Here is a 22,253-nt window from a genome sequence, read left to right as displayed (position 1 = left end):
CGGTTTGGGTCAGTGTGTGCAGAGTCTGCACGTTCTCCCAGTGTCTGTGTGGGTTTCCTCGGGGTGCTCCGGTTTCCTCCCACAAGTCCCGAAATACATGCTGTTCAGAATTTGGACATTCTGAATTCTCCCTCAGTGTACCCAAACATGTGCCATAGTGTGGCATCTAGGGAATATTCACAGTAACTTCATTGCAGTGTTAATGTAAGCCTACGTGTGACACCAATAAAGGTTATTATTACAGTTCATACAGAACTAGCTATGTCCCATGGGTCAGAAGCTCTTTAACTCAAAATATTAAAAAAGTTAACAAAAGGTGAATTAATTTACATGATTCCTTCTTCACAAAACACTTTTGCAACAGTACAGTTATTAAAGAATTCTGTTGGAACATGTTTAAATTCAAGACGTTGGTTTGGTACGACCCTGCAAATTAAATAATGGCACAGTGCTTGTATTTGAGGTTACTCCCAGCGATGATCTTATTAAATGATGGAGTAGGCTCGAGGGGCTGAATGGCCCAAGCCTGCTCCCGGTTTGTATGTACTACCCAGAGTCCTCCCTAACCTTATTTCCTTGTGTCTGATCCTGGGTGGGTAAAAAAACTAGCTCCCAACTCCCCAACAACTCTACTTTCAAAATTCAAACTGTTCATGCTTGGCTCATCCATTCACAATTACAATTCTGCAGGTATTGATGTGCGCAAAGACATCCTCACCCACACCTTTGATGTCACAATCCCATTAAAACATTCTTTCATCCTGCGTATGTTTGTCTGATGCGATCCATCAAGTGTGTTAGAATAGTGGGTGATAGTGGGTGATGTGTAGTGATCAGTCTCCCATTAGTATATGGCCCCGACATCAGCAAGTCATGTTGTGCCTCCCCACTAAAACTAGCTAAACTACTGGGGAATAATAGAACATAGAAAAATACAGCACAGAACAGGCCCTTCGGCCCACGATGTTGTGCCAAACTTTTGTCCTAGATTAAGAACAAATTAATCTACACCCCATCATTCTATCGTAATTCATGTACCTATCCAATAGCCACTTGAAGGTCCCTAATGTATCCGACTCAACTACTTCAACAGGCAGTGCATTCAATGCTCCCACTACTCTCTGGGTAAAGAACCTACATCTGACATCCCCCTATATCTTCCACCATTCACCTTAAATTTTTGTCCCCTTGTAATGGTTTGTTCCACCCAGGGAAAAAGTCTCTGACTGTCTACTCTATCTTTTCCCCTGATCATCTTATAAACCTCGATCAAGTCGCCCCTCATCCTTTTCCGTTCTAATGAGAAAAGGCCCAGCACCCTCAACCTTTCCTCGTAAGACCTACTCTCCATTCAAGGCAAATCTCTTTTGCACCTTTTCCAAAACTTCCACATCCTTCCTAAAATGAGGTGACCAGAACTGCACACAGTACTCCAAATGTGGCCGTACCAAGGTTTTGTACAGCTGCATCATCACCTCACGGCTCTTAAATTCAATCCCTCTGCTAATGAACGCTAACACACCGTAGACCTTCTTCACAGCTCTATCCACTTGAGTGGCAACTTTCAAAGATCTATGAACATAGACCCCAAGATCTCTCTGCTCCTCCACATTGCCAAGAACCCTACCGTTAACCCTGTATTCTGCATTCATATTTGTCCTTCCAAAATGGACAACCTCACACTTTTCAGGGTTAAACTCCATCTGCCACTTCTCAGCCCAGCTCTGCATCCTATGTGCCTTTGCAGCCGACAACAGCCCTCCTCACTATCCACAACTCCACCAATCTTCCTATCATCTGCAAATTTACTGACTCACCCTTCAACTCCCTCATCCAAGTCATTAATGAAAATCACAAACAGCAGAGGACCCAGAACTGAACCCTGCGGTACGCCACTGGTAACTGGGCTCCAGGCTGAATATTTGCCATCCACCACCACTCTGACTTCTATCGGTTAGCCAGTTCGTTATCCAACTGGCCAAATTTCCCACTTTCCCATGCCTCCTTACTTTCTGCATAAGCCTACCATGGGGAACCTTATCAAATGCCTTACTAAAATCCATGTACACTACATCCACTGCTTTACCTTCATCCATTTGCTTGGTCACTTCCTCAAATAATTCAATAAGACTTGTGAGGCAAGACCTACCCCATACAAATCCGTGCTGACTATCCCTAATCAAGCAGTGTCTTTCTAGATGCTCAGAAATCCTATCCCTCAGTACCCTTTCCATTACTTTGCCTACCACCGAAGAAAGACTAACTGGCCTGTAATTTCCAGGGTTATCCCTATTCCCTTTTTTGAACAGGGGCACGACATTCGCCACTCTCCAATCCCCTGGTACCACCCCGTTGACAGTGAGGACGAAAAGATCATTGCCAATGGCTCTGCAATTTCATCTCTTGCTTCCCATAGAATCCTTGGATATATCCCGTCAGGCCCGGGGGACTTGTCTATCCTCAAGTTTTTCAAAATACCCAACACATCTTCCTTCCTAACAAGTATCGCCTCGAGCTTACCAGTCTGTTTCACACTGTCCTCTCCAACAATATGGTCCCTCTCATTCGTAGTGTAGCCACCTGGGTTGGCCACTTCCTCACACAAAATGGAAGAACGCAAAGATTACAGGGAAAAATGGACATTGGCAAAAAAACAAGCAGTCTGCAGAATCCCCTGTATTCTAGCTGCCACAGAAACCAGACAGAATTGTAACTAACGAGCTGCGCATATTAAATGAGCGATTCACGGTGATTCCCAGGCACAATGGACACAACAGTTAACTGCAATTGAAACATTCTATGGAAGGTCAGACAAGAGCTCTCCTTGACCAGCCTCCCAGCGCTCTCCTTGACTAGCCGGCCCTCCCAGCAGAACACCGTTGCAGCAGAAGAACCTCGAGAAGGAGAGGCCTGGTCAGCAGCCGCCATCAAGTAAGTGTCATACAACGCACGCTACGAGAGTAGACACTCCTGACCCCTTTAGTCCACACCAACTGGAAGCCTGCGGATCCAGGACAAAGCAAGAGGTCATTGTTCCCTGATCCGGCAGTTCCCTTATTCCAGATAAGTATTGGCCTGTTAGTGGTAGGAATAGCCTAGTCTTTTAGTTTTATATGCATAATTAGTAGATAACTGTATTATAATAAACGTGTCCTGTTTGAACTTACTAACTGGTGTATTGAGTTATTGGTCTGAACTTGAACTTGAATCGTGTGGCGGTATCTTAACGATACCTGGCGACTCTAGAGCTAAGGAATAAAACAGAGCCAAATTGAGTGTAAAGCACACTCACCCAGAACGAGCAACAGTAAATACTGAAGAAAAGTACTCGTTCAAGACCTCTCCTATCTCTTTAGACTCAATACACAATCTCCCGCTACTGTCCTTGATCGGACCCACCCTCGCTCTAGTCATTCTCATATTTCTCACATGTGTAAAAGGGCTTGGGGTTTTCCTTGATTCCACCCACCAAAGATTTTTCATGCCCTCTCTGAGCTCTCCTCATCCCTTTCTTCAGTTCCCTCCTGGCTATCTTGTACCCTTCCAGCGCCCTGTCTGAACCTTATTTCCTCAGCCTTACATAAGTATCCTTCTTCCTCTTAACAAGACATTCAACCTCTCTTGTCAACGATGGTTCCCTCACTCGACCATCTCTTCCCTGCCTGACAGGGACATACACATCAAGGACACGTAGTATCTGTTCCTTGAACAAGTTCCACATTTCAATTGTGTCCTTCCCTGACAGCTTATGTTCCCAACTTATGCACTTCAGTTCTTGTCTGACAGCATTGTATTTACCCTTTTCCCAATTGTAAACCTTGCCCTGCTGCACGCACCTATCCTTCTCCATTACTAAAGTGAAAGTCACAGAATTGTGGTCACTATCTCCAAAATGCTCCCCCACTAACAAATCTATCACCTGCCCTGGTTCATTACCAAGTACCAAATCCAATATGGCCTTTCCTCTGGTCGGACAATCTACATACTCTGTTAGAAAAGCTTGCTGGACACACTGCACAAACACCACCCCATCCAAACTATTTGATCTGAAGAGTTTTCACTCAATATTTGGGAAGTTGAAGTCACCCATGACTACTACCCTGTGACTTCTGCACCTTTCCAAAATGTTTCCCAATCTGTTCCTCCACATCTCTGCTGCTATTGGGGGGCCTATAGAAAACTCCCAACAAGGTGACTGCTCCTTTCCTATTTCTGACTTCAACCCATACTACAAGTCTGCAGATCCTCCTCGAACTGCCTTTCTGCAGCTTTTATACTATCTCTAATTAACAATGCAACCCCCCGACCTCTATTACCACCCTCCGTAATATTATTGAAACATCTATAACCAGGAACCTCCAACAACCATTTCTGCTCCTCTTCTATCCAAGTTTCCGTGATGGCCACCACATCGTAGTCCCAAGTACCGATCCATGCATTGAGTTCACCCATCTTATTCCTGATGCTTCTTGCGTTGAAATATACACACCAACCCATCTCCGTGCCTGCAAGTACTCTCCTTTGTCAGTGTTACCTTCCCTACTGCCTCACTACACACTTTGATGCCCTAAATATCGTCTGCCTTAGTTGCTGGACAAGTCCGGTTCCCATTCCCCAGCCAAATTAGTTTAAACCCTCCCGAAGAGTACTAGAAAACCTCCCTCCCAGGATATTGATGCCACTCTGGTTCGGATGCAACCCGTCCTGCTTGTACAGGTCCCACCTTCCCCAGAATGCACTCCAATTATCCAAATACCTGAGCCCTCCCTCCTACACCATTCCTACAGCCACGGGTTCAACTGCACTCTCTCCCTATTCCTAGCCTCGCTATTACGTGGCACCAGCAACAAACCAGAGATTACAACTCTACCTGTCCTGGCTTTTAACTTCCAGCCTAACTCCCTAAACTTATTTATTACATCCACACCCCTTTTCCTACCTATGTCATTGGTACCAATGTGCACCACGACTTCTGGCTGCTCCCCCTCCCCCTTAAGGATCCTGAAGACATGATCCGAGACATCCCTGGCCCTGGGAGGCAACATACCTTCCGGGAGTCTCGCTCACGACCACAGAATCTCCTATCTATTCCCCTAACCATTGAGTCTCCTATCACTATTGCTTTTCTATTCTCCCCCCCTTCCCTTCTGGCCGCTAGGGCCTTCCCCCTATAGGTCATCCTCCCCCCCCCCCCCCCCCCCAACAGCATCCAAAATGGTATACTTGTTTTGAAGGGGAACGGCCACGAGGGATTCCTGCATTGTCTGCCTGTTTGTTTTCTTTCCCCTGAATGTAACCCAGCTACTCGTCCTGTACCTTGGGTGTCGTAACCTCCCTGTAACTCTTCGTCTATTGCCCTCTCTGCCTCCCGGATGATCCGAAGTTCATCCAGCTCCAGTTCCCTCACACGATCTCGGAGGAGCTGGAGTTGGGTGCACTTCCCGCAGGTATAGTCAGCGGGGACACCGGTCATATACCTCACCACCCACATCCTACAGGAGGAGCATGCAACTGCCCTAGCCTCCATCCCCTCTTATCTTACAAAATATAGCTGCACTATGGAGCAACTGGAACTCCGCCCTCCGACTCTGCTCCCAGTCAGCTGCAGTCTCTGTAAACTCCCGGGTCCCTTCACGCTTTGAAGAAATGTAGGAAATGAAATGAAAGGAGTTCCTTCCTCCCCCCTAACCTAACTTCGTCAGTCACCAAACTCTCACCATGGCACTCAAATGCACCCAAATTCAGCACAGTGCAAACAAAGTCTGCACTGTAGCTAGCTCAGATTTAAACTGTGACTCTAGCCTCTGAAAACTGGCCGAATCCAATTAACTAATTAACAAGCTCCAGCTGCAAGTAGCTACAAGTAGAACCTTTGTTTAAACCTGATTGAAAGTTCACCTTCTTCTCAACCAAACAGCAACTTTTAAGTTAATTAACTAAATAAAAAACTAGACTTTAGATAAAAATTAAAAAATAAACCCTTGATATCCCTCAGTCACCAAACTCTCACTATAGCACTCAAATGCACCCAAATTCAGCACTCAGTGCAAACCAAATTTGGCGGATATCTGGTCCCCAGACATGTGGCATAAAAAAAACCTGATTTGTTGTCCACAAACCAAACCTCGAGCAGTGGGTAAATAGTTCCACTGCCTAGTGGATGCCTCAGCAGAGAAGGCAGCTAAGGGAGTAAACCCCAACAGAAAATCCAGAGTGCAGTCCATTAGCTAGTAATGTCATCTATCGGGCAGTTTTCCGGCAACCCTTGCAGCAGACGCAGTTGCCATCCTTTTCTTTAGATAATAACGTCAGGGGGCAACCTAGGACCCCTATATTATTTGCCTCGGCCTGTGCCCCGGAGAGGACATTCCAGTTTTGTGATTTACGTTGGCACAATATGGGAAGAGCAGTTACCAGTTGTAAGCTCTCGCCCAATTGGCGTAGATGACGAGTGCTAGGAGTTACTTCTATGGTGAGAGAGCACATTGCACCTCATTGGATAGCTACTGTCCACCTAAGGCTGGGCAGCCACCAATCAATTAGGTGATGCTTGCTTCAATGAGTGTTTTGCTCTCAGACTCACCTTTCATCAAGTGGGTTGCTAATCTGTGCACCAGGCAAGACTAACTCAGTAAAGAAGACAAAGATCTTTCACATCACAAACTGGAATGCAAGGACAATACGTCCTGGTCTTACTGATAACTTTCTTCAGGTTGATGCTACATGCAAGCCAGCTGTTGTTGACAAAGAACTTACAAGGTTTGATGTTGGTACTCCTGCGCTGCAAGAATCTGTGCTCGCTCAAACTAGATCCATTATAGAGAAACACTACACATTCTTCTGGCAGGGGAAAACTCAACAGGTAATTTGTGGCAACTTCTACAGACTGGATTTAACAGGAAAGGGAACACTACTCATGATGATTGAACCCACCACAGAAGGTGGAGAGAGGCCTTGTGACAAGGTGTCCTGAAGAAATCCAAGATCATCCCACTGGCACTAGCAAGATCTCATCATCACAGATGCACTTCAACAGTGTCCTCATCACTCGTAGCTGTCACAGCCCTGACTGTGACAATGACCATTCCCTGGTGTGTAGCAAGATCAGGCTTCAGCCAAGGCGACTATACCACTCCCAAAAAAGAAAGGTAGTCGTTGGATCAACACTTGCTGGACCACTGACTGAGAAAGGAGTCAGGAATTCCTCAACAGCTTTGATCAGATTCATTCAGATAACAACACCCAAGACCAGAACATGGTGTCGAAGTGGAATTACCTGCGCAACACTATCCATAACTTTGCCCTCACTGCATGTGGGAAAAGAGATGCGAGGAATATGGGACTAAAATGGAGCCAGTTACTGTAATCAAGACGAGAGCCTTCATGAACTACAAACAAGTCGCCAGCAAAGAACATCTAGATGCTTTCAGAGCTGTCTGAATCAAGTCTCAGCAACAGCATACAATCTGCTGCTGAATCCAGGGATGCTCAGCAGGTTGCTCAGCACTGCACCAATCAATAAGGGTTGAAACTCAACAGCAGCATATGACCTGCTGCTGCATCCGGGGATGCTAGAGGATTTTATGAAAAAATCAAGGAAATAACAGGCCCAGCAGCAAGCAAATTAGTCCCCTTGAAGACAAAGACAGGGATGATCATCACTGAACCTTGGGGCAGCACGGTAGCATAGTGGTTAGCACAATTGCTTCACAGCTCCAGGGTCCCAGGTTCGATTCCCGGCTGGGTCACTGTCTGCGGAGTCTGCAAGTCCTCCCCGTGTGTGCGTGGGCTTCCTCCGTGAGCTCCGGTTTCCTCCCACAGTCCAAAGATGTGCGGGTTAGGTGGATTGGCCATGCTAAATTACCCTTAGTGTCCAAAAGGCTAAGTGGGGGTTGCTGGGTTGCGGGGATAGGCTAGATCCTATGATCTATGATCCTATGATCTATGATCCTATGAACCTAACAAGCAGATGGAAAGCTGGGTGGAGCACTCTTTCAAACTCCATGCAATGGAGAACATTGTCATTGAAGAAGCTCTCAGCACCAATCCAGACTTTCCTGTCATGGACGGTGGGCAGTGAGCCCACCATAGTCAAGCTCAACAAGGCCATTGGCCATCTTGCCAGTGGTAAAGCCTCAGGAAACGATTGCAATCCACCTGGAATCATCAAAAGTGTAAATCTGACACTGCCACAGTAGCATCGCCATCAATCTTTGGGTGTCTGTTGGCAGGAAAAATTTGTGCCTTGCGAAATGCAAAAACAGTCTCATTGCATAAAAACAAAGGGACTCACGGTGACTGCGACACTTACCCACTTACTGTGGTATCTCCTTCTGAACTATTGTGGGGGAGTATTGTGACCAGATTGCAGACCCTGGCATCAAGCATCTACTTCAAGTTGCAGTACGACTTCAGAGCTGGCCCAATCCACGCCCACCTTTTCCCGATATCCCCATATTTGACAGGAGGTTATAATTTTGTTTGGATGTTGTTGACAAAAACAAGTTCCATTTACCTTCACTGCCTCAAGTTATTTTCCATCAACAATGGAAGATGGCTCAAGAATGCAAGTCATTCTAACATTCCTTGTTTTAAATACATTTAGAGCATCCAATTCATTTTTTCCAATTAAGTTGCAATTTAGCATGGTCAATCCATCTATCCTGCTCATCTTTTTGGGTTGTGGGGGCGAAATCCATGCAGACACGGGGAGAATGAGCAAACTCCACACAGGCAGTGACCCAGAGCCGGGATCGAACATGATACCTCAGTGCCGTGAGGCAACCGTGCTAGCTACCGTGCTGCCCTCTTACATTACTGACCTACAGAGTAAATGCTCTGTCTTTCTGTCGATCAAACGAATCCAGAAGTTGTAGACACAGGTGCAGGATGTAGCCTGCCATCCCATTAGGCCCCTCCCACTCTGGATAGGCCTGAACTCAAAGTTCAGGTTTATCAGAAATGCATAAATTTCTGATAGAAAGCATTAAAAACATCTTGGAATGTATTCACCGTTTGGGAGCCTACCTCCCGCTGCAAGTGAATTGTGTTGAATTCATGCTCCTGCTGGGTGCGCCATGCAGTCAAAATTCAGGTCATGCTAATGGACCAGCGTGAAACGCGAGTTAATACTGGCCCCGCTGGAGTCTGATTTGCTGGGGCTGGGATTTGCCTTCCAAGTGCTTGACAGTTGGAGCTGGTTATAGCACTCCACTCACCACAGACTGACGGCTGCACGGAGACCTGCCACCGATTCTGGGATTCGAGATTGACCGAATGCAGGATGCCATTGAGGAGAGGTGGGGCGGTGACTCAAATCTGCCCTATGTAACAGCGCCTGGGAAAAGGTGGCAGTGGCTGTCATTGCTGCCAGCCTCACCAGGAGGATGGGCACACAATACGGAAAGATGATGAATTATTTCCTTAGGGCAGCTCGGGTGAGTTCCCACGTCTGTGCCCCTGGCATCACTTCTATCTCTCACTCCTCACATCTCCCCCAATCCCCTAGAGGCCAACAAGTCACCTGCCTGCATCCCTTATACCCAACCTCCACCACACCCAAACACATGTATTGCCCTCTTCGGCCAGGGGCCTTGCACACACATGTCACCAGCTGCAGACCCCCCCATAGAATTCACCTTCCAGCATCTCACTATGTCCTTTCTGGATCCCCAAGGATAAGGTAGTTCACAATAGGCATGAGCGGCATAAGACGGGAGGGTGAAATTGCTGACATTCGGGTCCAGACCCCTTCAGAGGAGAGGACCCTGTAACCCGCAGGGAAGGCCATGAAGAGGGCAATGATGGAGGTCAGCATCCGCCAAACAAAGGAGACCCAATGCGACGCAAAAGTCCCTAAAGCAAGTGAGTCACCCACCTGCCACAGACCAGTCCTTCCCAAGATCTCACCCAATGTCTTTTGTCTTGCAGACTCATCAGACAAGGCTGAACCATCTGGGGTCACTGCTCCCCAGCACACCCTGCAGCACCACTCCAGGGAAGACACCAATGTTTTGATTCTACTGTCACCAGCACTCTCTACTATTGCAGACTGGATGGGTTATGCTAGGCTTCTAAATCACCCTCTAACGAACACCACATGCATGCTGCAGCACATTAGGTGGAGGCAGAGACTCCCGAGGGATCGGACAGTCGGAGGGCTGCCTGATCCCATGGAACAGCCAATGCCCAGACAAGTGTTGCGCTTCTGCAAAGTATGATCTAATCACTGGTGCAGATGCAGAGCTAGAATTTGGATTGGATTGGATTTGTTTATTGTCATGTGTACCGAGGTACAGTGAAAAGTATTTTTCTGCAAGCAACTCAACAGATCATTCAGTACATGGAAGAAAAGGGAATTAAACAAAATTCAAGATAACACAAGAAAATACATGAGAATACATAATAGGGCAGGGGTGGGCAAACTACAGCCCGCGGGCCGTATGCGGCACGACAAAGGTTTTTATGCGGCCCGCCAATGAGGTGCCCGGAATCATAACCAGCATTTTTGAAAAGCCGCCGGGGAAAAGCCGCTGAAGTAAATGCGCTTATTCAATAAGCGCATTTACTTCAGCGGCTTTTCCCCGGCGGTTTTTCAAAAATGCCGGTTATGATTCCGGGCACCTCATTGGCGGGCCGCATAAAAACGTGCATAGTGGGGTGGATGAGTGGGGCTGTCTCATTGGTCGGTTTAGTTGGGTGTGCGACCAATAGGAGTCCAGGTTACAAACAATAAGCCTTATTATTGTTTGTAACCTGGACTCCTATTGGTCGCACACCCAACTAAACCGACCAATAAGGCAGCCCCACTCATCCACCCCACTACGCACGTTTTTATCGTTGACTCGGCTAGGCTGTGCTTCTGTCAGTGTTAAGGATCAGCACAAGCAACTTGACACCTGATTTCAACAAACTGGTAAATGACTGCAGTCAGATGCATCATTCTCATTGACATTGTTCTGTTACTTACTGAGTTACTTCGTTTTTCAAATAAATGTGCTTTTTTTTCTTTAAAGACCTTTTATTTTGGCTATTTAAAATATTAATTATTTTACTTAATATACTATGCGGCCCTTTAAAATTGTGAATTTCTGAATGTGGCCCTTGCACGGAAAAGTTTGCCCACCCCTGTAATAGGGCAACACAAGATATACAATGTAACTACATAAGCATTGGCATCGGTTGAAGCATACAGGGTGTAGTGTTAATGAGGTCAGTCAATAAGAGGGTCATTTAGGAGTCTGGTGACAGTGGGGAAGAAGCTGTTTTTGAGTCTGTTCGTGCGTGTTCTCAGACTTCTGTATCTCCTGCCCGATGGAAGAAGTTGGAAAAGTGAGTAAGCCGGGTGGGAGGGATCCTTGAATATGCTGCCCGCTTTCCCCCGGCAGCGGGAGCTGTAGATGGAGTCCATGGATGGGAGGCAGGTTTGTGTGATGGACTGGGCGGTGTTCACGACTCTCTGAAGTTTCTTGCGGTCCTGGGCTGAGCAGTTGCCATACTAGGCTGTGATGCAGCCCGATAGAATGCTTTCTATAGTGCATCTGTAAAAGTTGGTAAGGGTTAATGTGGACATGCCGAATTTCCTTAGTTTCCTGAGGAAGTATAGGCGCTGTTGTGCTTTCTTGGTGATAGCGTCGACGTGAGTGGACCAGCACAGATTTTTGGTGATGTGCACCCCTAGGAATTTGAAACTGCACCATCTCCACCACTGCTGACAGGGGTGTGCACAGTACTTTGCTTCCTGAAGTCGATGACCAGCTCTTCAGTTTTGCTGGCATTGAGGGAGAGATTGTTGTCGTTACACCACTCCACTAGGTTCTCTATCTCCCTCCTGTATTCGGACTCGTCGTTATTCGAGATCCGACCCACTATGGTCATATCGTCAGCAAACTTGTAGATGGAGTTGGAACCAAGTTTTGCCATGCATTCGTGTGTGTACAGGGAGTAGAGTAGGTGGCTAAGTACGCAGCCTTGCGGGGCACCGGTATTGAGGACTATTGTGGAGGAGGTGTTGGTGTTTGGGGGTGCCAACAACTTCCTGCGTCTACAGGTGAAGCTGGAGGAGTCCAACCGCCTACAGGCGTAGGAGTTGTTGCCAACAATGTGCAGTTCCCATGCCAACAATTATACCCATAGCAACACTGAAAAGGTGGCAACTGCAGTGGAAAGCCTGTGTCATGATGTCAGAGCCATGTGTCAGGGCGTCCCAGGCTTCAGACACATTGTCCTGTGATGGTTGAGGAGCAGGACAGGAGAGCCCAGTTACAGGCGGACGTGCCCCGGGCACAGATTGACATTGCTACGGTGCTCCAGAGCTTGGCTCATTCACAAAGTGTCATGCTTGAGGGAATAGAGACCATTGGTCGAATGCTGACTGACCTTAGCCAGTCACAGAGACATGATCAAGGCAGTGAGGGGCATGTTGCGGTCTCAGTGTGCCTTGGCTGAGGACATTAAGACAATGGCTCAGACCAGGGCAGGTCTCCAGGACTGGCAGCGCCTGGTGGCGCTGGCACTTCCAGAGTGACACACGAACTTCGGCCGGGACCATCCAGGACGGCCGCCAAGGGCAAAGGACGGAGGGTGAGACACGCAGCAGGCCACCTCAACTACTGATGTGTGCTGTTTGGAGAAACGGCAGGACTGGTAGGCTATGGAAGAAAATCAAGATAGATGGCGCTTAAATTGGCACGGGTGTAGTAGATAGATGATAATTTGCGGTTAGGGCACACCATTGTATTTAGTAACTATTAAACACTTTGCACCATCAGTCCCGACCTGCCTGTCTGATGGGTGTGATTGATAGCCTGGGGAAGGGGGGTGTATGGCCATGGTTACACCCTCACTGAGGTGTTGCAGCATGTGGGCAGCAGTGTAAACCCACCTTGCATAGATAGCAGGGCTGGTTTAGCACACGGCTAAATCGCTGGCTTTGAAAGCAGACCAAGGCAGCCAGCAGCACTATTCAATTCCCGTACCAGCCTTCCCAAACAGGCGCCGGAACGTGGCGACTAGGGCTTTTCACAGTAACTTCATTTGAAGCCTACTTGTGACAATAAGCGATTTTCATTTCATTTCATATATGACGGCATGCCCATTGAGCCCTAACCGTTCACCATCTCCCGCAACCACCCCAGTTTGGAACTAGAACAGTTGTTAAATTTAAATCCAAGATAGATTTTTGTTAAACAAAGATATTAAGAGATATGGGCCAAATGCAGGTATATGGAGTTCAACCACAGATCAGCCATGATCTCATTAAATGGTGGGGCAAGCTCAAGGGACAGGGAACGGGTGGAGCGAAGGCCTGAAGGGCAGGAAACGGGTGGAGCAAAGGCCTGAGAGACAGGGAACGGGTTCGAGCGAAGGCCTGAGCGACAGGGAACAGGTGTAGCAAAGGCCGGAGGGACAGGGGTAGGGAACAGCTGGAGTGAAAGCCTGAGAGGCAGGGAATGGTGGAGCGAGGCCTGAGGGAGAGGGAACGGGTGGAACGAAGGCCTGAGGGACAGGGAACAGCTGGAGTGAAGGCCTGAGAGACAGGGAACGGGTGGAGTGAAGGCCTGAGAGACAGGGAACGGGTGGAGTGAAGGCCTGAGAGACAGGGAACAGCTGGAGTGAAGGCCTGAGGGACAGGGAACGGATGGAGCGAAAGCTTGAGGGACAGGGAACAGGTGGAACAAAGGCCTGAGGGACAAGGAACGGGTGGAGCGAAAGCCTGAGGGACAGGGAACGGGTGGAGCGAAAGCTTGAGGAACAGGGAACGGATGGAGCGAAAGCTTGAGGGACAGGGAACGGGTGGAGCGAAAGCTTGAAGGACAGGGAACGGGTGGAGCGAAAGCTTGAGGGACAAGAATGGGTGGAGCGAAAGCTTGAGGGACAAGGAATGGGTGGAGCGAAAGCTTGAGGGACAGGGAACGGGTGGAGCGAAAGCTTGAGGGACAGGGAACGGGTGGAGCGAAAGCTTGAAGGACAGGGAACGGGTGGAGCGAAAGCTTGAGGGACAGGGAACGGGTGGAGCGAAAGCTTGAGGGACAGGGAACAGGTGGAGCGAAAGCTCGAGGGACAGGGAACGGGTGGAGCGAAAGCTTGAAGGACAGGGAACGGGTGGAGCGAAAGCTTGAGGGACAGGGAACGGGTGGAGCGAAAGCTTGAGGAACAGGGAACGGGTGGAGCGAAGTCCTGAGGGATAGGGAATGAGTGAGAGGCTCATGGAGGGGTGTGGTGGTTTGAAGTGGAGGAAAGGAGAAAAGAGTTGGGACAGATGAGCAGAGCTGCCGGTGCCAAGGCCACCTAATTGGTAGATCTGGAGGTGATGAGGTTGTCCTGTGTGCGGCAGCCTGGATCACACTTCGGGCGACCTGCCATGCGAGCTCTTGCTCCACGCCTGGATTCTCCTGGGTAGCATCCTCATCGTCAGATAAGGCCTGCTTATCCTTTCTCCTCCTCCAACATGTCATCCCTCTTATGCGCAATGTAATGGAGCGTTCAGGCCACCTCGATGCTGAAGACCCTCTTGGGGCTATAACGGAATGCATCTCGAATAAGCCACTCAAATGACGCTCCTGGTTGCTCTGTAATTGTCATTATAACGGTTCTCCGTCTCGTCTGAGGCCTCCATATAGACAGCATCAATCATGACCTCAGCTGGTAATCCTTGCTGCCCAATAGCCAACCCCTCACCCGAAGGATTGCCTTGAAGGTGCCGGGAACTGACAAATGAACCAGGATCTAAGCGTTGTGCAGGCAGCTTGGATATCGGGTGCAGACATCCATGATGTGCCGCTGGTGTCCACACACTCGGAGGGCGATGCGTGTGCCATCGATTACCCCCGAATATGGGGCAGTGAGCGATGGTGCCCGGACATCCTGTTGGGCCTGGTGCAGGTTGAAGGTGATGTAATCTGATGCCCTGGTGCATAGGGCATCCGTAAAAGCGCAGATGCCCCTGTGTGCAGACGTTTGCAAGATCCCTGCTCGAGCACGGAGTTGGATTTGTTCTGCCTTTTTTGTGGACAAAATATACCTAGCCAATTTCCCAGTGACTCATTAGATGCCTCACCAATTACACTATCAGGTGTGCCCATTCCCGAGGATCCCAAGCTGTTTCCACGTCCTGCCTGTCCACCGTGCCCCTGATCCCAACCATCCTGCCCCCAGCTAGGAAACCTGACCAGATCTGTCACAACCTGGGTGTTAAACCCAGGCTCCACATAACACTAGCTAAGGTCCCAGCAAATGCACACATCCTCACTCACCCCCAGCTGTAGAACCTGCACTCTCACTAGCCTCTTAGCATGGAGGCGACTGGCAGCATAAGTTAACCATCTCCAATATACAACCAGTTGCCACCCTGCTGGCGGGAGAACGTGCTTCCCAGCCAGTGAGGAGACCCCAGTAGACCACACTAGGAGAAACAGAACGGGGACCACAGGGCCTAACGCTAACACTGGTTGCAGTAGCCGCCAGTACCCCTGTTGGCAGGAACCGGTGGTGGGGATAGAGGATTCCCGCATCACAGGCCAGGTGCCAGTCACTGATGGAGACAGGTTGCATTGTGAACAACAACATCTCAAAGGAGGGGCGGGGGGGGGGGGGGGGGGGGGGATAGGCTGAGGGTGGCACAGCAGTACAACTCAAGGTGACCATGTGATCTGGTAGCCATGATGTGGAGATGCCGGCGTTGGACTGGGGTGAGCACAGTAAGAAGTCTTACAGCACCAGGTTAAGGTCCAACATATTTTTTTCAAACACCAGCTTTCGGAGCACTGCTCCTTCCTCATGTGTACCTCACCTGAGGAAGGAGCAGTGCTCCAAAAGCTAGTGTTTGAAACAAACATGTTGGACTTTAACCTGGTGTTGTAAGACTTCCTAGTGTGATCTGGTAGCATTGGATGGTCAAGGGAATCCTCATCTTGCTACCATTCTCTGTCTCTTCCTCCTCCACAAGCAGATACATGGATATCGGACTACAACCACCTGTGCCCACTATGAATCTGACTTGTGGATGCAAGGAGGCTAGAGCGCCAGGGCCAGAGGAGCCCCAGAAGAGCAGGGGCCAGCCAGTGAGGGTAAAGTGCCGGTATCCGACAGGCCAAGGAGGAGGTGCGAAGGAGACGCCGCATCAGGTCACGTGTATATCATTGGCGCCTGTCCTTCAAGGGGATGCTGGACTGTGTGCTGCCACCAACTCTGGCTCACCAGGGAGACTGTCCGGCACCTGTGCCAGATGGTGGTACACCTGGCACCATAGGGATTTAGAGGAGGACACGCCCCTGGTGGCCATCATGGTGGCAGTCACTCTGAACTTTTATGCCTCTGGCTTTTTCAAGTGCTGGGAGGCAGCTGTGCCACTCTGCCACCCTCTTGTGGAATCCAATAACTGTTATTGATTTTTAAAAGCTTGTAAGTTGTTGGATGCTACAAAGCTGGTACAAAGCTGCAGCCTAAAACTGACCAGCAGATTCCAAACTGTAAGCTTTACTGATCATTCAAGAATTAAAGCCTTATTCCTCCAAGTGTTTACTTAACTATTAGAACTTGGTGGTCTTACGAGATACAGCTGTGCTTCAGTGGTGTGCCAGGGAGGGTTCCAACAGCCACAGTGCACGTGTCCTTTGTTTTGGGTGAGCACTGCTAATCCCCTGCTTCCTCTGGTATGGGACTGCCCTTCTGAGGAGTGCCAGCACCTGGTGTCAGCGACTGAGCATGGCCACGCCCATCATGTTATAATGGGGTCTGAGGGTTTCCAGAGGGGCGTGCAGGGTGAGTTTCCGTATGATCAGAAGCCCTCTGAGCATGTACAGGATACAGTGAGCAGTCAAAAGTGTGAGCAGCCAGGAGCCTGTAAGTTGCAGTCAAGGGAGGGTTTAAATTAATTAATGCAGCAATGGCGGTCTGACTCAGGCCATGCCAATCGGGCACCCCGAGTCCATGCACGTGCAATCAAGTCATTCCCCGCTACTTTCCGAGGTCCAGACACAAACCCCAGCAAGGTCAAAAAGGTCAAAAACCTTCTTGCTCCCCCTCAACAACTATGGCGCCCAGGCCCCGACTTGCACCAATTCACACTTGTGTGACCCCCGCCAAGAGGGGTGGAGCATCCGGTGTCCAGCCCATTAATCGTAGGCAAATCGATGCAACTCATGGATTTTCATAGGGCCACCGGCGCAGGGCACGAACCTCTACGCTGCCGCCAGCGGGGACCGGAGCATTACAACATAATTGCCGCTGGGTTCCTCTCCTGTTTTTTGCTCCACGCAAAGTTCTTTGCCCAATTGAGAATGTCCACAAAATTTCACTAATAAAGCTACATTCTTAGCATTGTAAAAGTTCTAATTTTAAAAAAAAAAATAGTTTACGACATTATAAATCTTGCTTTAGTTTGCAGAGGGTTCAGAGAAGCAGAGAAATTTTCAGGCAAAGTAGTTTTGCTTGTTTATTAATATTGCCACAGATTCAAAAGTATTGAATCATAGAATTTACAGTGCAGAAGGCCATTCGCCCATCGAGTCTGCGGCTGCCCTGGGAAAGAGCACCCTCCCTAAGCCCCCACCCCTACCCTATCCCCATAAACCAGTCTATCCTTTTTGGATAGTATGGGCAATTTAGCATGGCCAATCTACCTAACCTGCCCATCTTTGGACTGTGGGAGGAAACCGGAGCACCCGGAGGAAACCCACGCAGACACGGGGAGAAAGTGCAAACTCTACACAGACATTCACCCGAGATCGGAATTAAACCCGGGACCCTGGAGCTGTGAGGCAGCTGTGCCACTGTGCCAACCTCTTGTGGAATCCAATAACTGTTATTGATTTTTAAAAGTTTGTAAGTTGTTGGATGCTACAAAGCTGCAGCCTAAAACTGACCAGCAGATTCCAATCTGTAAGCTTTACTGATCATTCAAGAATTAAAGCCTTATTCCTCTAAGTGTTTACTTAACTATTAGACCTTGGTGGTCTTAGGAGATACAGCTGTGCTTTAGCAGAATGGACTGAAGTTTATACTTCATGACACTTCTTGTTTTATAAAAACAGCAGTTCACCTGATGCGTCTTGAAAATATACAGAATAAAAAGTCACATATCTGGGGCTGGTTTAGCACAGTGGGCTAAACAGTTGGCATGTAATACAGAACAAGGCAGCAGCGCGGGTTCAATTCCCCGAACAGACGCCGGAATGTGGTGACTAGGGGCTTTTCGCTGTAACTTCACTGGAGCCTACTTGTGACAATAAGCTATTAGTATTATTATATCTGGAGATTTTCTGATTCCTGCCTCAAATTTCAATCACAAAACTGCAACAAGTCACAACCAGAAACGGATCTTATCAATATATAGAATATTTAGAGGTATTAATAGAGAGAAAGCAATTAGTTTTTAATTCACTTCAAGGTGAAACTACTCCTAACAATGAACCCATGTGGCATGAACACAGCTCACATTTAGATGAAAAATAGATGGCATAATTACAGAGCAATAGGTTCCAGTCCATTTAAAACAGCACCAACTTATGCCTCTCAGAATCACGGATTAATTTCTCCAACATAGTTTAAAATTCAAGGTTAACAGCACAAGACGCCATTTACATTTAGTAATGTTTATTTCTAAGCTACTACTTCTGCTGAAAAGTAGGGTTTTTTTCTGTGCAAGAGTTCAATTTAATTCCAATCTCAAATTCAACTTGTACCCACCTTTCTCAGTGGATTTTCAAATTGGGATCCACAAGCTCTGCATGTGCTCTCCAATCCGGATGGAGGTGACTGAGAGTTGTAGCCTGCATTGGTGTACACCTGCCTTCTAGGATTTTGCTCGGGTTCATCCATGGTCTGGTTATCCACACAAAACCAGTTGCAGCAGGAGGCCCACATTGCAGTGCCGTCTGCAAAAACACAACAATTTATTTATAACTGGACTGCTGCATGCAATGTCTGCAGTTTTAATCAACATCACATACTTTACCCATTCATTTTTTGGAGGTGGTTGAGGAACTGGAAGGTGCTGTAAAGAAGCCTTGGCAAGTGGTTGCAGTGCATATTCGAGATGGTACACACTTAGCCTGCAGTGGAAGGAGTGGATGTAGAAGATGGTGGATGGGATATTGATCAAGCCAGCTGTTTTGTGATGGGGTTGAGATTCTGGAATATAGTTGGAACCGATAAGTGGAGAGTATTCTTGTGCCTTTAATGGTGGAAAAACTTGGGAAGTCAGATGGGAGTCAATTACTTGCCACAGAATAACCAGTCACTGACCTGACCTTTCACCACACTATTTATACGGCTGATCCACATAATATTTGGTCAACGGCAACATCTAGGATGCTGACAGTGGGGATTTAAATGATCATAGTGTCACACAATATCAAGGAAAAGTGGTTGGACTTTCTCTTGTTGGAGGTGAGCACTGCTTAACACTTGTTTGGCACAAGCATTACTTACCAGGTCTTGCTGCATATAGATAGACTACTTAATTATCTGATAGAATTGAACTGTGCAATCATCAACAAATATCCCCACTTTATAATGGGGAAACCCTTAATGGGTCCATTGATGGAGCAGCTGAAGATGGTTGGGCCTAGGGCACTGCCCTGAGGAACTCTTGCAGCAACAGATAGGATGGAGAGTTTTCCTCGGACTCGCATTGACCTCAATCTTAAGAAGGTGCCTTATGCCCTATTGAGTAAAATGCTGCCTCAACACCAAAGACAGTCACTGTCACCTCACCTCAGGAGTTCAGTTCTCTTTGCTATGGTTGGGCAAGGCTATGAAGTCTAGGACCAAGAGGAGCAAATGAAATTTAAATTAAGCATTGGTGAGCAGGTTGTCAAGCACTGCTAGCGACCCTTCCATCACATTATTGATGACTGGAAGTAGACTGATGGGGCGGGGGCAGTAATTATAGAATCATAAAATTTACAGTGCAGGAGGCCATTCAGCCCATCGAGTCTGCACTGGCACTTTGAAAGAGCACCCTACTTACGCCCACACCTCCACCCTATCTCCGTAACCTAGTAACCCCACCTAACCTTTTTTTTTTGGACACTAAGGGCAATTTATCATGGCCAAGCCATCTAACCTGCACATCACTGCGGGAGGAAACCGGAGCACCCGGAGGAAACCCAGGCAGACACTGGGAGAACATGCAGGCTCCGCACAGACAGTGAACCAAGAGGGAAGCGAACCTCGGACCCTGGAGTTGTGAAGCAACTGTGCTAACCAGTGTGCTACCGTGCTGAGTTGGATTTTGTAGCCACCTGGGTTGGCCACTTCCCGACTTAAAATGGAGATTCGCTAAGAACGCAGGGAAAAATGGACAGGCTCAGAAAAGCAAGCAGAATGCAAAGTGTCCTGTATATTCGAGTTGCAGAAAGCAGACAGCACTGAAACTAATGACAATCTACATATTAATGAGCGATCCCCGGGACAATAGCACCAGTTAAAGATAATCAAGGTAAAGCCAGACTCCTCGGCGCCAGCAGGAGCCAAAACAAAAGAAGCCAACGGACACTTAAGAACCGCCCAGCGATCAGGGAACAGCCCCGGTATTGGGGAAATCAAACCAATTGATTTGGTCCAATCAATTGGAGCCAGGTACAGGGTCCGCCCACAAGGGCACAAAACCCCTGGGGACTATAAAATAGAGTCCCCAAGTTCAATTCGTCCTTCTTGGCAGGGTCTCCCAGCAGCTCGAAACAACCCTTGACAGAGACCTGCCTAGCAGCTGCACCAACAAGCAAGTGTCCAGTCAATGCACGCTACGAGATAGGCGCTCCTAACCCTTAGTCCATACCAGCTGGAAGCCTGCAGACTCAGGATCGAACAAGAGGCCATTGTTCCCTGACCCAGTGGGTTCCTTTTCCAAAAGTTAAGTATTGGCCTTTAGTGGTAGAAGTAGTCTAGTTTTGTAGTATTTATGCATGAGTAGTGATTGACTGTGTATATAATAAATGTGTTTTGAATTGAACCTTACTGACTGGTGTATTGGGTTATTGATTAGCACTTGAACTTGAACCACGTGGTGGTATCATAAAGATACCTGGCGACTCTACAGCAAGGTAATAAAACAGCCAATTGAGTGTAAAGCACACTCACCAAAACAAGCAACAATTTGTTCTGCCTTTTTTGTGGACAAAATATACCTAGCCAATTTCCCATTTTATTAGATAAATGCCAGTGCTGGCACTCCTGGCATCACCCGAGTCTGAAGTGGAAAGTTTCTACTTTCATTTCAAGTATTATTGCAGAAAGCTTGGCTGGAGGTGTGGCTAGTCCTGAAGCATACGTCTTCAGTGCTTAGGCTAGAATGTTGTCAATTCTGTGGAGTGAATCAAATTGGCCAAAAAGTAGCATCTGTGAAGTTGGGGACTGAGGCTGAAAGAGACTGAAAATGGTTGTAAACACTTCAGCATTACCTTTTGCATTCATATCCGGACTTGGCCATCATGGAGGATGGGGATGGATTTACTCCTCTTTATTGTTCATACTGTTCACAATTGGATGCGGCAGGGAAACAATTTGATGTGATCCACTGCATATAAGATCAATCAGCTGCCTATAACATGCTGCTTCCATTACTTAGCACCTCATGTAGTTCTTTGTTCTACTTTAATCAGGTTGACACCTCATGTTTAAGTACACCTGGTGCTGTTACCGACATACTCTTCTACATTAGAACTGATGGTTAGTTTGTGTTTATCTGGCACAGACACAATGGGCTCAACAGCCTCTTTCTGTACCATAACTTTTCAAATGGTTCAAACGTTTCTATGGTTCTATTCCTCATTAGGCCAGGGTACATAGAACATACAGTGCAGAGGGAGGCCATTTGGCCCATCGTGTCTGCACCGACCCACTTAAGCCCTCACTTCCATCCTATCCCTGTAACCCAATAACCCACCCTAACCTTTTTGGTCACTAAAGGCAATTTATCATGTCCAATCCACCTAACCTGCTCTGGGGTAGTGGACTGTGGGAGGAAACCTATGCAGACATGGGGAGAACGTGCAGACTCCGCACAGTGGCCCAGCAGGCAATCGAACCTGGGACCCTGGTACTGTGAAGCCACAGTACTATCCACTTGTGCTACTGTACTGCCCTCCAAGCATGGGGTAGGCTCTCCCAAGCATGATCGTGATGGTATAGTGGGGGATATGCGCAGCCATGAGTCTACAGATTGTGATGGAACACAATTCAGTGACTCACAGGGGCTCATGGATTTGAAATGCTGGATCTTTTCTGAATCTATGGAAGAAAGCACAGTG

The 22,253-nt window shown here is 47.9% G+C and overlaps 1 protein-coding gene across 5 annotated transcripts in view; it reads right to left on the bottom strand.

Annotated features, from left to right (window-relative positions):
* Positions 1 to 22,253, bottom strand: part of LOC119974622 (E3 ubiquitin-protein ligase rififylin-like) — a 116,453-nt gene that overhangs the window by 31,312 nt on the left and 62,888 nt on the right. For all 5 annotated transcript variants that reach the window (XM_038813658.1, XM_038813661.1, XM_038813660.1 and 2 more), the window contains one exon: positions 18,688 to 18,875. In XM_038813658.1, the coding sequence (XP_038669586.1) occupies positions 18,688 to 18,864 (177 nt within the window). In that variant the 5' untranslated portion in view covers positions 18,865 to 18,875. The remainder of the gene's footprint in view (positions 1 to 18,687; positions 18,876 to 22,253) is intronic.

Source organism: Scyliorhinus canicula, chromosome 12, assembly GCF_902713615.1.
Source record: "Scyliorhinus canicula chromosome 12, sScyCan1.1, whole genome shotgun sequence".
NCBI lineage: Eukaryota > Metazoa > Chordata > Chondrichthyes > Carcharhiniformes > Scyliorhinidae > Scyliorhinus > Scyliorhinus canicula.
The sequence above is the reverse complement of the archived record's forward strand: the minus strand, read 5'-3'. Positions and strand labels throughout refer to the sequence as shown.